This window comes from Ambystoma mexicanum, chromosome 9, assembly GCF_040938575.1.
Source record: "Ambystoma mexicanum isolate Mex_15411 chromosome 9, UKY_AmexF1_1, whole genome shotgun sequence".
In the NCBI taxonomy this organism is placed as follows: domain Eukaryota; kingdom Metazoa; phylum Chordata; class Amphibia; order Caudata; family Ambystomatidae; genus Ambystoma; species Ambystoma mexicanum.
The window spans coordinates 273,609,434-273,626,243 of NC_090931.1; the positions used below are offsets into that span (position 1 = coordinate 273,609,434).

Here is a 16,810-nt window from a genome sequence, read left to right on the forward strand (position 1 = left end):
TGTGGGACCTCAATGTAGTTTTGGGCACCTTGGCTCATAAACCATTTGAGCCGATGGCGTCCGCAGACATCAGGCTCATCACCATTAAGAGAGCCCTCTTGGTGTGTCTTATGTCTGCACGCAGGGTCAGTGAAATCCAGGCACTGGTGGCTTCAGTGCCCTATGCTACCTTTCATAAGGACAAGGTTGTCCTTAGGACTCATCATGCATGCATTCCGGCCTAAAGTAGTCTCCTCGTTTCACCTCAATGAGGAGATGGTGCTACCTACTTTCTTGGTGGACGCCAACGACAAGGCACTGAGGGTTCTGCATTGTCTAGATGTCAGGCGTGCTCTAAAATTCTACCTGGACAGAACCAAGAGCTTCCGCAAATCGGAGGCTCTTTGTCACCTTAGGTGGGTCAAGTCCAGACTATCAAACTTCCAAGGCCTCCATAGCAAGATGGATGGTTTCGGCCATCAAGGAGGCTTATGAGGGGCAGCACAAACCACTCCCGGCAAATATGCATGCCCACGCTGTCATAGCCAATGCCATGGCTGTGGCTTTTCAGAGACCTGTGTTGTGGCAGGTCATCAGTAAGGTGGCTACATGGGCCACGCCTTCGGCCTTCTGCAAGCACTGCTGCTTGGATGCCAGCTCCAGGTCGGACGTGGCATTTGGTCAGGCATTTTTAAGGAACTTGTTTTCTTAGGCGGGTCACCTCTCCACCCTGGGGCTACATTCAGTTGTTATCGCCCATACAGTATGGAGGAAAGGGGACGGGACATGGGAGTAATTATAAGTTACTAACCGTAGTTACTAACGTACTCCTAGTCCATAGTCTCCTTTCCTCCAAATGTCCCATCCTCCCCCTTAATAAAGCTGGTGTCATTAGGCAATGGTAATATTGTCGGTGCATCAAAGGGGACTGAGTAGTGGCGCCATTGGGCGGAGTCAGGGGAGCGCATGTGCCCCTGCGCGCCTCTAAATTTAAAGGGGGAGAAGAATTTTTTCTGGTGAAAAGGTTCCGTCTCCCATCCCTAGCGAGGGACGCCCATGCAGTATGGAGGAAAGTGGACTATGGACAAGGAGTACGTTAGTCACTATGGTGAGTAGCTTATAATTTTTTAATCTCCTGGGTACAAATAAATTCTGGTGATATTAAACTATTAGTAAAACATTGCTAATCAAATGTGTTGGTTTGCTGATCAAGAACACTTTAATTAAGAAACTGTTCGGAAAGATTCCGATTTGTATGTAATTTTCCCTCCAGTTGTGAACCCCCCAACTTTTTGCTGATGTTTAATACCATAGTCTGACTTTACCAGAGGAGCCCAGCCTTCTGCTGCACTCCTCTGGGATTTTTGCTCACTTCTTATGGGGAAAATGACTTGCCCTTAAGACGGTCGGTACTGGGAGACTTTGTCTCCCTTAGTCCTTTCCAATGTTGCAACTTTTCTACAACATGTAACAAGTGTACAATGTACCTTCCAGTACAGTACACTTGGGTCTATTAGTAATTTCCAAAGGCCCTAGATACTCTCGAAGGATATTTTTTTAGGAGAAGTGCAGATGTGCCTTGGACAGGGCTGGTGGCAGCTTATTTCATATATTTGTTCCCTTTCCTGTCTGATAAACGGCGATTACAGCATTTGGCACAAATAGGTGGCCTGGCTCCAAAATGGCCATGCAACGAGGTTCTTTGTCCTGTCCTTTGGTCATCTTGCCCCTTCACCTTCCCCAGGTCCAGCCGACCCGGGTTGGTCCTTATTTGGGCATGCAGGCTTCTGCATGCCTTGTCTGGGCTGGAACGTCTGGTTCCAATGCACATCCTGGGTGCCAGAGAGCCTGGAGTGCTGTGAATGCTTGGGACCACTGTGGTCCATGATTGGTCCACGTATGGTATGCCTGTATGTTGGCAGATCTCCCATTGGGTCCTCTTTGTTTTGGTGCGAAGGAGATTCTGGATAAGAGAAGGCCCCGAACACTCATACCAGGTCGATATCTGGAGTTCTCACTGAACGAAGGGTAGGATCCAAGTATCCTGAAACTAAGAAGCCAAGTCGAGGAACTGCTTGTGACACGCTGGAAGGTTTGGCACCCTGAGCCCGCTGTCGTCCCGTGGGACCCCTCTGCTGGTCGTCCTAGGTCTGTGAAGACGCTTTGACCCATTGGAATAGTAGGACCAACTATTCTTGGTACCTTCAACAAACTCTGAAAGTAAGCCTTCTCGGAAGTGTCCCTGGGCCAACCAGTGGGCTGACCAGTTTACGCAGACTTTGTCCTGATACTGCCGCTGTTTCGAGAAGGCCCTCGAAACTTGGTACATTGCTAGCTCTGCGTTCACGGCAACCTCCGACCGAATTTCGTACACTTGATGTTCCCAGGTCTGAAGTGAGACGAGTTCGCCCAAACCAAGTATAGATGGTTACTGTGTCACCCAGCCGTGGTGACGACCTTTGCAGGTGCGCTGCATTTGTGCCGCTCTCGCCTCTGAAGCCTGCTGCAGTGAAATTGGCCAGATCCATCCACCAGGAGCAGAGAAATCACCACTGTTCCACTTGGGAATCATCGCTGAATCTTCGTCGCTGAAAGCTGCAGAGCTGCCAAATTGCCGCACTTGAACCTGCAACCGAAGTGGATTCAACTGCCGAAGTTTGGTCCAGAGTGCGCCGGTGGTCGGTGAGTAATTGGTGGCCCCTTGCACCTCCATCCATTTTTATGCACAAGTGGCCCTCCTCCCTTCCACTGCTAGTGCAAACTAGCAAACTATTCCCAACTCTTGGAATTGACTCTGTCCTCAAGGGGAGACCCTCCCCGAATAGTGGGAACCTATTCTTCATCGCCTCACCCACCTTCCTGAGTTGCTACAGACCCTTGAAGAGACCCCGTATTCGCCCATTTGAACTACTGCGTGTGCTGGCTTTGCAGGTACATTTGAGCGTTAGGCTCCACTCTTGTTAAGGATTGGACTGCCACTTAGGAGTTTGTTGGATGCAGAGTATTTGCACTGCCTGTTTCCTTCCCCTTTTTAGGTTGTGGACCCTTTTTGTGCATTAACTCTTTAGACCCCAATGGTCTTGTATATATGTATTAAGATAGGATTGTGTTGGCTTAATAGTATTACTGTTATTTTATTTGTGTGTTGAAACTCAAAGGCCTTGAAATAAATGTATATGTATTTTTAATACATCTACACCTGACTGGGAGTGATTTGTAAGTGTCCTTTACTCTGTATGCTCATTGAGGTCTTTCAGTCACCCTCACCCCTCCTGAGACTTAGTCTTGACCGCTGCCAAGCTACCTTGATTGGTCTGGCTTGTCCAGAAGGTTAACCTGTTCCAAGAAACTAGGCTGGCCTCCTGAACCTCTGCCCACCAGGTCAGAGTTCTGAAATCCATCTTAACAAAATCTGCCAATCATTTTTTGAAAACTAATGTATGCCTTGAACTTGTAGACCAATTTCTCTTCTATAATTTTTAATCTACTGCTGATTGTGTATCCATGCCTGTATTCTTTTAGTGGAAACTGAAAATAAATGTAATTCTTTTTGTTTTGTCTTTAACCTCACAGGCATTTTGGAACTGGGTTGAAAATTATCCAGATGAATTCACAAAGCTGTATCAGAGACCACAGAGTGACATGGCTGGTAAGCAGAGACTACTTACCTACCCTCTTTTGTCCTATGTGTACTGAAGATGCAGAGTACAATTCCAGAAGTGTGCATGTCCTATTGAAAGCTTCTTTTTATAAACTGCTCATGGTAACTAATCCAGGTCACTGATATTTGGCAAAGGTATATAATTTCATAAACTGGACCAACTGAACATAATCATTTCCTCCAGTCTAATAAAATGAATGAAAAAGTGGAATTTTGTAGTTATCTGTATCCATGCGAGCACCATTCTTGCCTTACAAGGTGGACACTTTTGAATCTTTAGAACACTATATTGTGATTAGTGGCAGTTTGTCAATTATAAACTAGGATCAGTATTGAGGCCTTTTATTTTGCTTGCATTGCTCCTTGTTGAGATGGATTTTCACAATCAACTGTGGGCAGATTCTGAGAGGCCACCCTGTTCTGGCGAGCAGAGAAAGACGAACATGTAGCCAAACCATATCTGGGTAGTATATCTGAACAGCAAGGTGCTAAGACTTAGGAAGGTGAGAGTGGTGAAGGGTTCAGTTAAGCACACACAGAGCAAATCATGCAGAATGTATAATTATTTGTAATTTATTTAGGTCTTAGACAAACTCTGAGCAATGAAAAACCACTGGTAAGTAACACATTTAAACATTCACAACTGTTACATACGCATTCACTTTGGTGAACTCTGCTAAGAGCACCAGCACTTCACTTTTGAAAACAGTTAAAGCAGTTTGGAATACTGTAGAGTAGTAAACAAGGGAATAAAAGAAACTGATAAGTTACTTGGAGAACTGATATGTTGAAAATAAAGTAGTTAGAAACATCATGCAATACTGTGCAAGATGTGGCACTACACCTTAAACAGTCCAACTCTAGCTATAAAATATGGGGCCAAGTGCCCTAAAATCACAGGTTCGACTGTAGGTTTCTTCAGAAGATGTTGGGGAGTTTTACCAAAGTCCACCTATGGTAGGACTTTAGAAGACTCGCTCTTAGTTGTACAGGTCTCCAATTCTTGGGTTTGGCCTGAACTACCCAAAAGGTATAGTTGCAATGGCTGAGCAACCAGGCTTACTCTAAGAGGGACAAGGGCTGTAGATAGGTACCAAAACCTCTGCACACCTATGGTCAAATATACACTTATACACAGTCGTTTTATTAAAATATTATTTGTTATAAACACTAAGGCAATTAACACAGTATTTAAATTACAGGTATTACAGTTAAGTAAATGTGTGTGTTACTCAGTACAATAGTAAACTCTTAGATGGATTACAGGTAAGTAGTTACAGTAGCATTCAAGTGAAGCAAATCGGTTACTTATAACCAGCATTTAAATTAAGCAGCATAGATACTGGTGAGTAACTTTAGGCATCCTACACTTTAAGAAGTCAAACCCTACCTGGGGATAAGAGTCTGAGTCAGAGACATCACTGGGGAACTAGGTTCCTTGAACGGCAGAATAAAGGAAGGCAGACACTGTCAGAGTTGTTAAAAATAGCAGGTTTCTACTGTGTTGCAGGTAAGTAAAATGTTTAGTTAAAAGGTCATATCATTTGGGGAGGTCATGTAGACCTTATGAAGGATCGTAGACCACAGAATCGGTCCTTAGGCCTGGGAGAACACAGTTAGGTTGTCCACCCCAATGTGTCTATAGAAGCTAGCTCAGGGGAAGTCTGATTCAACACAGCAGCATCCAGGTAAGCACCTAGGGGCAGGACAGTACCTTTTATGAAGACAACAATGTCATTGGCGGGTCCCCAAGGTTAGGCGACGGCAGATACGGTTTGGCTTCTTGGCATGGAGGCTGAAGAAGGAACTTTTGTCGGGAGCAGACGGTCAGCTTCTTGCGATGGGATGCCCAACAGACACTCTTCACGTTACTGGCTCGTTGGGACTCGACACAGGCTACGGTTCAGCGATGGTTGTCACATGGCAGGTTTCTGTTTCTCCGTCTCAGACTTGGAAGGGGAGACATCTGAGGGGGAAAGAGCCACTGTAGATCCAGCAGGACAGCCACGAAGTTCCAAGCAAAACCGCGCTTCACGAGAGGATGCACAGCAGATTGGTTCAGATCCCAGCGTATTGGGGGAGTGCAGCCCTTCGAGGGACAGCTCAAAATGCAGGTTGTCTAAAGACTGGTTGATCCCACCAGTCCATGGGAGGAAATTGTCCAGTCTGAATCTTCTCTGTTGATAAGAAGAGGAGGCTGGAGCTGTAGCAGTTACTCACCAGTCCTTCATGGTCGCTGGCAGTGATGCAGATATCCTTGTTTGGATTCTTCGTTCCAGAGGCCCACTTTATCGCGCTGCTCCAGGACCCTTGCTTTATGCAGGAAAAATAGCTGGAACATCCAATCACCATTCAAACCTTACATGAAAATCTGAGGGCTGGCTTGTCCAAAAGGACAGCCAGCCTCCCAGTTTGAACTGGATCCAGGCAGCCACCTTGCAGGACAAGGACCAGGGGAGTCAGTCGCCTCCCCCACGTCTTGCCATTTCACGCACTGAGAGCTTTGGCAGACTTTTGCAAGGAAGCCTGCCGAAGACGAAACAATCAAGACCTCCCCCAGCCAGCTAGGTAGAAGGCTCAGGAAAGGATAAGCCATCAAGAGTTGGCCGTGTAAGAAGAATGGCACCATTTGACCTATGTGACCCTTAACGCAGCTGCGATAGTCTGCGTGTAAGTTTCACAAAAATCGGTAGAAAACATCCTCTGCCACCAACCACTAATATGAACTTGTTACTGTAACTAGAAAGTTACAGGATAAGTGGAAAATAATACATTGTGTCCCTTCAGCACTCCACGTAAGGTGGGTTGTGCTGATTCCACAAAATGAGTTGGGTCGGCTAATAAGTATCCCTCTATCCTTGGAAACAGTAATTATCACAAATAAAAAGAAAAGCTCAGAGAGCTGCAAGCAACACTGCACAGAAGGTGCTGTGTGCTGCAATAATAAATTGCAGATGCCAAACAGATGCAACCACAGGGTTGAAAAAGGTTCCCAAAGGTAGAGTAAAAGACTGAATGTGGAAAATATTCCCACTCGCTCAGGAGAGCTGATAAAAATTCAAGAGTCCAGAAAGTGCTGGGGGACTCACAAGTGGGAAGAATTGGTTACAAAAATGAAATTCTGCCTAGTTGAAAACTAGGAGTGTTGAGTCTGAACAAGAGGTGGCAGAGACTACAGGCAGTTTCTAAGTGTCCCAAAGGTGGATAACTATTGAGGAAAAGTTGTTGGTAGACCCTCCCCCACTCCCAATCCAACCACCTTAGGGGAAGACCAGAGTAGGATACTTGACCAGAACACCACGATTCAGTCTGGCAAGGGAGAGGTAGGTTTTGGACTTCAGGCCTTTTAAAGCCTATGGAGATGGTGGGGGAGGTACAGAATTGGGATGTTTACTGACGCCACCCGTACTCCGATTCACTCAGGAGCCTCAATAGAATTTCCTGTCCTGGGCCTCTTTCTCAGACCTTGGTTCCATTGGTATCAGTCCTAGGGTGTCTCATGCATAGGTCACTTTCGGCATCAGGTTTTTGGGTCTATTTCATAGTTCCGGGCTCTGAGATATCTGTGCTGGACATCTCTACATCTCTACTGGACTGAAGAAAGGACTACAACTGTGGCGACAACCTCAGGACTCCCAGGACATGATGCAGGTGGCGATTAGTGATGACCACTTAAAAGAAATAGCAGAAGTCGACCCTCGTGGCAGAAAGAGATTGGTCCTCCAAGGCCCCTCATCGTGCTGAAGAGCTGCAACTTCAGGGCAATGCCACTTGTTTCTTTAGCTGAGGGTCTGCAGATTCCAATGCACAACTCGAGATGACAACCAATGCAGCGACTGAGCCCAATTCGAAGCTGGTCTGACTACATGATGGTTCTGGAATGCTTCCACAGGCTTCTGGCGGAAGGATCCTCAAGCAGGAATGGAGACTGGTTGTTCCCACCGGTTCCCGCAACAATGTAGGCCTTCTGGAGATCAGCAGAGGAGCAGGGCTTTGCCGCGATGGTTGATAAAAGTGCTACCGGCTGGCTCCCAACAGTGAACGCCGGGTCTTCAGCAGAATGCTACTGTTCGTGGGGGTCTTGGCTCACATGATATGTTAAATGGCTGCAGGAGTCCCCCCCCCCCTTTATCCGGGATTTGAACTGGAGTTCCCCCAGACCACCAATGTTACGCATCTGCCCCATTCAAACTGTATGTCCAATCCAGGACAGCCTCTGACAAGCACATCTGACGAGCAAAAGACACAATTTTGCATGTGTGGGCACTGGGACCCAGATGGGCCTACCACACACACCACACACACTTTACCCACGAAAGCTGAAGCTTTCCCTGTGAAAGGGCTTACCATATATGGAAAACCCAGCAGGAAGAAAACCAAAACACAAAATGGACAAAAGGACAGGCAAATCTTGTTGCAGAGCCGTTTCAGAGTATATTGTACTCTAAATTACATTATGCTGTAAATTGCAAAAGTGCACCCAGCAATAATAGAAGAAAAAGAAAAGTATCTGCTGCTGCTAGCCCATACTGGGCACATCCTGTTTGTAAGCAGAAGGTTACAAATAAAGCTACATGGGCCCAAATAGTCCCTACCGCACTTCATAGGAGATGTGAGCAGGGAAAACAGTAATTTTACTTTGCAGAACAGAGTTCCCCTGCACTGATGGCCACAGGGACTGATCAGGGTTTCCAAAACAGATGAGCTAAGCGAGGTCGGTCAAGTCAAAAGGCATCACTGGCCTCAAATTGAGAACCGGTTCAGAACTATAGCAAAACGTTGGTTGTCCCCTTTGTCTATGGAGGGAAAGCATCAATAACAAAATATTTCCAAACGCTCATCTCGGAATGGGCAAAACAAATGAATCTTGTCAAATATTAGGATATCATTTTTTGTGTAAGGTCACTCCTAGAAGTAGGTCACAAAATGACATAGGACCAGGCTGGATGAGGTTTAAATAGTTTTGGGTACAATTTGTTTCTAAACCAAGCAACCAGCCTCTCATTTCAAGTGCTGGAGCTCAGAATTTTAAACTAATCCAAAATGTCTTGGGAGGGACATGAGGCTACTCATAATGGGCAAGCAAGGCTAACAGCTGCACAATTCTTAGTATGTCGGGAGTAAGAAGGAGTGGGATGGTTGAATGTGCTTGAAGTTGTGTACATGCAGGGCGCACACCGCAGGGCTAGTGGTACCATTTTTTGTTTCTGCCTCGTGCACGATGAAGCACGCAGTTTCTGCTTTGCATGCCGTGCTGGGCTTTGCTTAATTGCAGGAGAGCGCTCCTTCATCTTTCTGGGCTTGAGGCCTGTTAATAATCTTGTTTGGCCCCACTGCCCATACAGTGCCTTGACCAGCAACTTCGAAGATGACTGCCTGCCTACCCTGACCACTGAAGTGTTCTCTAGCCTGCCCTTGATCTGATTGTTCTTTGTATCCTTCATTTGGCCCTATCGGGAGCCGGCAGACGAAGAGCCAGACCCCCGCCACCAAGACCGCAACAAAGTCCCCTGTCTCAGCCTGTCCGGGCCGTGGAGGGTTTGGAGGGGGGGGTCTCTTCTCATCCCGTGCCGCTCCTCTCATCATGGACCAGTTCCCCAGTATGCAGCTGGCTACCCCAAGAACTTGTGACTCTGGGAGCCTTGCCCTCCCACTGCAGATCACCTTTGAGTTACCCAACTACCAGATGTCCTTTCACTAAATCACCAATGTTGAATCGAGCTGTGTTAAAGAAATGTTTCTGCTGTTTGCCTATTCATACCCTCCATTACTTACTTCTGCTTCATTTGTTGCTGTTTGGGTGTTTTCGAACCTAGGTGTGTAACAACTGTACACCCACAAATTGTACCCAACTGTTCTACTGCATCTGTTTGCTCTCTCCCTTTTTGGCTACTCGGCCGCCTGGTAAATTTGTGCTCGTACCATGCAGTATCTCCTTCTATCCTCCATCCTCATCTTTCCACCCATGGCACTCACTATCTCGCCTATCTATTCTAACTGCCTTACTATCACCTATCCTCCTTCTCTCAGGAAGTCTGGAAGGAAAATGTTTAAAAAATACTTCCTGTCTACCAACCCTGGTCTACCCATTGCAGACACCTACGTCGTCACAACTTCCAGTCAGTCACTGATCTCCTCTTTTCTGACCCCTCACCAGATCTCTGGACCCCTCATATTATCTCTACTCTCCTATACTCGCCCCTTAATGGTGGCACCAGATGGGAAGTATTTTTGGCAGGCTTCTCATCATCCATTAATGTCTATCGCAATGGCACCATCATGGCTCATGGTCCTCAACCCAACCACCTCCTCTTTGACCGGTGCCTGCTGTCCCTCATCAACCTCCTTCCTGCACATGCTACTCCTTCCTCCCCTCTCCCGACTCGTGTACCATGCCCCTGCACCCTACCTTGGAAAACCTTTAAAGGCAGAGACCTGCTTCATCTAGCCATGCTATGCTCAATGCTCGCTCTATCAAACACTCGGTCACTGCTTTTGACTCCCTTCTCCCTGATTGCTACAAGATCATCTCTAAGCCTTGCCCTAACCGTTCCGGCGGTGGGGTTGCCCTTACCTTCCCTGACTGTGTCCCTTCCTCCCTCGTCCACACCCAGCCTTACTTCAAGAGCCTGGTCTGCAAGCTGTCATCTATCCTACCTCCTCCCTGACCATTGCTATTATCTATAGGCCACTTGGCTCCAGCACCCTGTTCCTCTGAATGGGCTGACCTCTCTGCTGACATCTTCTGCTAAACTCCTGCTGGGTGACTTCAACATACATCTTGACTCCTCATGTACAGCGTCCACTCTCTTCCGTGATCTCTGCATTCTCACTCTCCATTCTCTCCTCTGGTCCTACCCACTCGGCTGGACACACTCTGGATGCCTTTATCCACACAGATCTTTCACTCTCTGCCTCACTCACCACTCCTCTCTCCTAGTCCAACCACTCACTCCTTCCATCTGAGCCCTCTCAACCCTCTGACTGCACCTTCGCCAGCCCTGCCAATTTCATTCAGTCAACCACCCGATGAAATGAGTGTCTGTTGCTGCCTTCGCATCCACCTTCGTCCCACCCTCTCCTCCCACTACATACTCTACCTTCGACTGCTCTCAGCAACCTTCATCTCGCCATCTCTAACACTCTTGCCATTCTTTCCCCATTCATGAGGATCTGCTCGAAACACGCCACCATGCCTAACACTTGGTACGACTCTGAACCAGCAGGCCTAAAGCTCAAATGCAGAGCTGCAGAACGGAAGTGGCAGACCACTGGCTCATCCTCTGACAAACTGGCCTGTCGCCTTCTCCAAAGGCAATACTGTCTCACCATTCGCTACAGGGGTGTGGCTAGGTGTGGAAAAGACCCAGGGCTACGCTAATGTCGGGACTAACTAGCCTTTTGGTTGTAGCTCCTGAGATTCTATCTGGGGCTACAACCAAAAGACCAGGGGCTATATCCCCCTTAGCCCCCCCCAGCAACGCCTCTGATTCGCTCTAAGAAGAGGGCCCACATCCAGGCCTGTGTCTCTGGAGCATCTAACAGCACGGCTGAACTCTTTGAAATCTGCAAGCAACTAGCCAATCCTTCTGCTGTCTTCACCTCACCTCTTTGCTCTCGGGCCCTTTGCACTGCACTGGGCACCCACTTCACTGCAAAAGCTCAGGATCCTGAGCACTTTCTTCCTCCCCCATCCCCCTGCGACCCCTGGCCTCCCAACCTCCCTCAGCCTTTCTCCCCTCCTCCTTTTCCCCTACCACACCACACTTGACAAGGTCACTAGGGTTGTCCACTCTATGAAGGTCTCCTCCAAATAGGTGGTCTCCTGTTCTTCCAGAGCTGTTAAGGACAACATTGGCTCCCTTGCCCCACACTTGCTGATTTCTGCAATCACTCTCTTGCTACTGGGTCTTTCCCCCTCTTCTCTCAAGCACTCTTGTGCACCCTCCTCATGAAAAAACCTTCTGCTGATCCCTGGTGTCTGGCCAACTACTGCCCCATTTCTCTTCCTCTCTTTGCGCTTTTTGGTTGCCTATACGACCCATCAACCTGGATTCCGAGCATCCAGTGGCACGGAAACTGCTCTTATGAACACCAGTGAAGAACTGCTTGCATCCCGACACAGTCGCCCACTATCTTCATTCCACTTGATTGTTCTTCCACATTTCATATGGTCAACCATTCCATCCTCATAAAATGGCGCCACAATACCCTGGGTATCTCGGAGCGGGCGCTGGACTGACCGACCTCCTTCCTCACTGATTGCCCCTCCCAGTTTATCATGGGCATGTTCGCCTCTTCTACCTCCATCTCCACCCGTGGCGATACCCAGGGCTCTAATGTCTCACCCTGGCTCTTTAACGTCTGTCTCGCTTCCCTTGCACACCTCATCTCCACTTTCTCCCCTCACTTCTAGTGTTATGCAGATGACTCCCAACTCTTCTTCAAACTTCCCTCTGATGCTCCCCCTTATTCCCCCACAATTCCCTACTGTATCTGCTGTCCAATCCTGGTGCGCCTCCAATGATCTCTGCCTCAATGCCAGCAAGACTAAGATCCTTCCCACTGGGACTCGCACTCCATCTTTCCTCCCTTCACTCTGGCCACCCTCTATGGGCTGTCCACCTTCTCCTCCCATCTGAACCCAGAAACTTTGGAGTCATCTTCAACCCCTCTTTCCTCCTTCACATCTTGGACCTTTCCAAGGAGACCCATTTTCATCTCTACCTCCTCAGAGGTATCCTTTCTTTCCTCACTTTTTCCCGGAAAGCTCAACGTCTCTAGAGCTCTGGTACACTCCAGGCTTGACTAATGCAACAGCCTCTTCCTTACTCTTCCTTCTTCCTCTCTCTGCCCCATGCCTCATGTCTAGAATAGGGTTGCAACCGGTGATTTAAGTGTGGTAAGAAATTGGGGGGGGGGGCGAAGTGGGCACATTTCGGGGCATGGCTTACATGATGGGCGTGGCCTTAAGATCAACATGTAAAATAATGGTCTGGCCTACATAACTAAGTCTGCTTGCTACATTCCTTAAAGTATAACACCTTAAAGCTCAAGCTCATTATTTATTGGACCCTTAACAATAAAAACCTGTGACGGTCAAGGCATGAATGTATATTTTTGTTGATGTTGCATCATAACAGTTTTGGCTTGTATATATGTATTCAGCATTTACCAGTGGAACGCTTAATGTTAGTAATTGTAGGGCTTTTTTTAACAGCCACAGCTCTGTGGGTCAGCAGGTCATTTAGACTGTTCCCTTGTGTGTCCATGAGACCAGAGAAACTTTGCAGGCTTGGAACCAAAGGAAAATTCTCTGGAATTAGCCAGGCATCGCGTGTGCCAGGCCAGACATGTGATGCACTACAGTGACACAGATGGAATTCGTCAGTGTTTCATGTTTCTTGCAGCCGTGAGCTGTGCCACAGACACAGCAGACGATTTGTCTGAACACATTTCTACATTTATCCAGACTATATGTGATCTGATGCGGGGGAGACTTCCCCCAGAAAATACCCTGTTCCCAGATGCATCAACATTTGAGATATTCCCAGAGTATTTTACATTGGAAGTGAACGGGCACATTATCAGGGACTGTCCGCCTCCGATGCTTAGCCCATATTGCGGTGTGGAGGTCCGAGGGCAGCGTTAATGTGCTCCTTAGTTTACCTTCATGGCTCAAGGCGTGCAGCCACACGCGCTTTAACCTGTGTGCGTTTGCTGAAATTAATGAAGTTTGGGCTCTTTAAAGAACAATGTGCTCAAGTGCTGCGGCATGGAATGGACAAAGGGTTAATACCCTCTAGGGACACAAATATTTTCAAAGAAGCACAGGCAAGAAAGTGAGGAGTTTGTAAGACACGTGAGGGGTCCCATGAGGAAGTTACAAGACCGCCTGACTTGATTATGGTGGGCGCATCTCCTGTCGTGGCAGCGGCCGTGACGGGATATTGTCACGCTGTGGCCTGGTGGGACTGGGGCGTCCCGGCAGGGCCCTGGCTCAGTCCCACTTTTTGGAGACTGCCGGGGCCTGGCCCACTTAAAGCACTGGCTGCAACACTTATCCTTTGCCTCAAGCGTAGGGACCGTATCTTCCCAGCCCTAAAATCCCTCCACTGGCTCCCACTTGCTGCAAGGATCAAATTTAAATCCCTCTGCATCATACATAAGGCTGTCTGGGGGTCGAGGACCATTCGAGGGGACTGGGTCCTCCGACGTATTTTATATCTATGACATGTAATCACCACAGCTGTGCTGCTTTGGAAAATCTTCGGCGTCTGCGTCCTGCGTCGATGACGTCGATATGCCGCCCTCGAGGACCTCCTCAGACGGCTGACGTCACTCGATGTTCTAAGTAGGACGCACAATGCCCGTAGCCTCGGTTCCGTTTTTTCTGCGAACGTGTTTGCTTCGGAGATCTCGGCGCGCCTCGACTCTTTGGAGTTTGTTCTTTCTCGGTTCTTCAAACCTGTTCATATTGTGAAGTATATTCTTCGTGAAGATGTCTACCTCGTCTTCCACCCCATGTCTGGGCTTTAAGAAGTGCGGGGACTGTGGGTCCAAGATGTCGGTGACGGACTTGCACAACGCCTGCCTCTGGTACCTCCGGGAGGCCCATGACACGGATGACTGTGTCGACTGCCAGTCGCTCACGTCCAAAGCCTTGCAGAGCGCAAGAAGTAGTTGTCGGTAGGTAAGGTGTCCAAGTCACGGAAGTCGAGGTGTGCGGGGCTTTCGACGGACGATTCGAGGTGCGACTCTGCATTGTCGTCGGAAGTCCATTGGGTCTCGGTTCCAGAGTCGGTCCAGCCACTCCTCTGCCTCTTCGAGGCACTCCTGGAAGCGCCGTCATCAGTTGCCTTCCCTGTCCTCAACCGAGAACTCCGCCCGTCGGCTGGTCGCTTATCCCACCAAGCATGCGACGCCGGAGGAATGGGCTTCCTTCGGGAAGAAAATGTTAGCGATTCTCGAATCGCAGGGCACTGGTCCATCCGCGCCTCCGAGTGGGGTCAGTCGAGAGACGCTGCTCGCACGCCTTCGGGCTCGGGTGGTCAGCACGATTTGCGGGAGAGGTCCCACTCGGACAAGGGGAATCGTTCTCGTCATGCCCGGTCCAGGTCCCGGTCCTCGACGTGCTCGAGACCGTGTGCACCTGTGGTGTCTTCGAGGAAGACGTCGACGCTGGTGGCGCCGAGGTCGTCGACGGACTCTTTCAAGGCCCCGCCTCCAAAGAAGTAGTCAACCCCATCGGCGCCCAGGCTGTCGAGGGACACGCTTGGGGCTCCGGCCTCGAGGCATGTGTCGACGCCGCGTTCGGCGTCGAGGCCGATTCACTCGACACCTTCGAGGCTGTTTTGACGGGGGTACCCCGGGGCTCGATGGAACCCCCTAGAAAGGCTCTGGCCAAGGTCAAGCATGGCTTTGGTCCACATTCTGTGCCTTCTTACCGCCATCTTGAGTTTATTTCAGAGGTGGATGAGGGCTCTGATGATGGCATGGTTCCTGATACGGTGCCAGACGAGATTCTCTGGGGCCATAGCCAGATTGAGGACCTGCGGCAGTCCCTGCACGATGCCAGTGGGCTGGACACCTCTCCAGAGGTGGAGTTTTGTAGACCTGCGCCTGGCACTCATGCCGACGCCTCGTACCGGCGCCTTATGTCTAGGGTCACCGAGTACTTGGGATGGTCTGCTCCCCCAGGAGATGACCTTAGGGATATCCTCGATCAAGGTCCACCAACTGACCCGGTACTGCCATTCCTTGGCTCTACAGAGGAGGGTGGTGGTGGCTTGGACTGCTCCGGAGAGTCTCCCGGCAGTGGGCAAGTGTTTGCTGTGAAAATACCGCCCAGCCAGTAGCGACCCCTGCTACTTGACCAAGCATCCCACTCAGAGAGTTTGGTGGTGCAGGCGGCTACGGCCCAGGCAAAGCAGGCGTCGTATCTTACCATCCCTCCTGATAGGGACGACAAGCGTTTTGACGGCTGGGCGAAGAAAGTGTTTTCGTCAGGGGGTATGGCGCTTCAGGCGGCCAACTCCGTATGTGCCTTGTCACGTTTCACGCACTCTGTGGAACTGTTTCCGTAGCGGCTGAACATATTCCCGAAGGGGACGAACAGGATGGTTTCCTTGCCATGGTTCAGGATGGCAAGGATGCCATGTGTGAGGCCGTTCAGTCGGGTTTGGACATGGCAGATTGCGTCAGCCGGTCAATGGCGGCGAGCACCGTGATACGCAGGTTTGCGTGGTTGTGGAAGTCGGGGTTTGCTCCTGATGTGCTGGCCCGGCTCCTCAACATGCCCTTTGACAGGGATCATCTTTTTGGCAGCAAGGCTGGCGAGAGCCTTGAGGTTGCAGACTTCCAAAGCTGCAGCGAAGTCGTTGGGCGCTGCAGTTCGGCAACCTCCGCCTTTTTGTCCTTGGGGACAGCAATGGAGGGGAGGTTTCTTTCGTTATTACTCATCCTTTGGTAAAGCGAGAGGAGCTGCAATTCAAAGGGGCCACCGTAGGAGTGCCAGAGGTGGAAAACAAGGTATTTGAGGTGCCAAGGCCGCTCGGGCTGTTGCCTCTTTGCCCTCAGGCAACGCCGCAGCCGCTTCAGCTCAGTCATGAGGCCATGTCCCATGGTTCGCCAGTTGGGGGAAGGCTGTCGCAGCATCTTAGAGTGGCGCGCCATTACTTCAGATGTGTGGGTTCTGGAGATCATAACCCATGGCTACTGTCTTCCTTTCCGGCAGAGGCCTCAAGTCAATCCACTGGGGAATATCTCTTTGAAGAGTCCGGATCCGCTCCTTGCGCAGGAAATTCAATCCCTGTTGGAGAAAGGCACCATAGAACTGGTGCCTGTAGCGGAGAGGAACAAGGGATGGTATTCCCCTTATTTTTTTTATTTCTAAGAAAGACGGAGGTTTTAGACCCATCATGGACTTGCGCCGTTTGAACAAACTCCTCAGGAAGGACAAGTTCAAGATGGTTACTCTCTCTCAAGTCCTCCAGGCCCTTCAACTTCAGGACTGGTTGGTGTCTCTCGACCTCAAGGACGCTTATTTTCATGTGCCGATAAATCCAAAGCACAAGAAGTACCTGAGGTTCGTGGTTGGCGACTCGCACTTTCAGTTTCGGGTCCTGCCGTTCGGATTGACCTCCGCCCGAGGGTCTTCACCAAGCTCAT

General features: G+C 49.4%; 1 protein-coding gene across 9 annotated transcripts in view; it reads left to right on the forward strand.

Annotated features, from left to right (window-relative positions):
• The window catches only part of NF1 (neurofibromin 1), a 3,279,657-nt gene that overhangs the window by 372,317 nt on the left and 2,890,530 nt on the right, over positions 1–16,810 (forward strand). For all 9 annotated transcript variants that reach the window (XM_069614617.1, XM_069614618.1, XM_069614621.1 and 6 more), the window contains exon 7: positions 3,553–3,628. In XM_069614617.1, the coding sequence (XP_069470718.1) occupies positions 3,553–3,628 (76 nt within the window). The remainder of the gene's footprint in view (positions 1–3,552; positions 3,629–16,810) is intronic.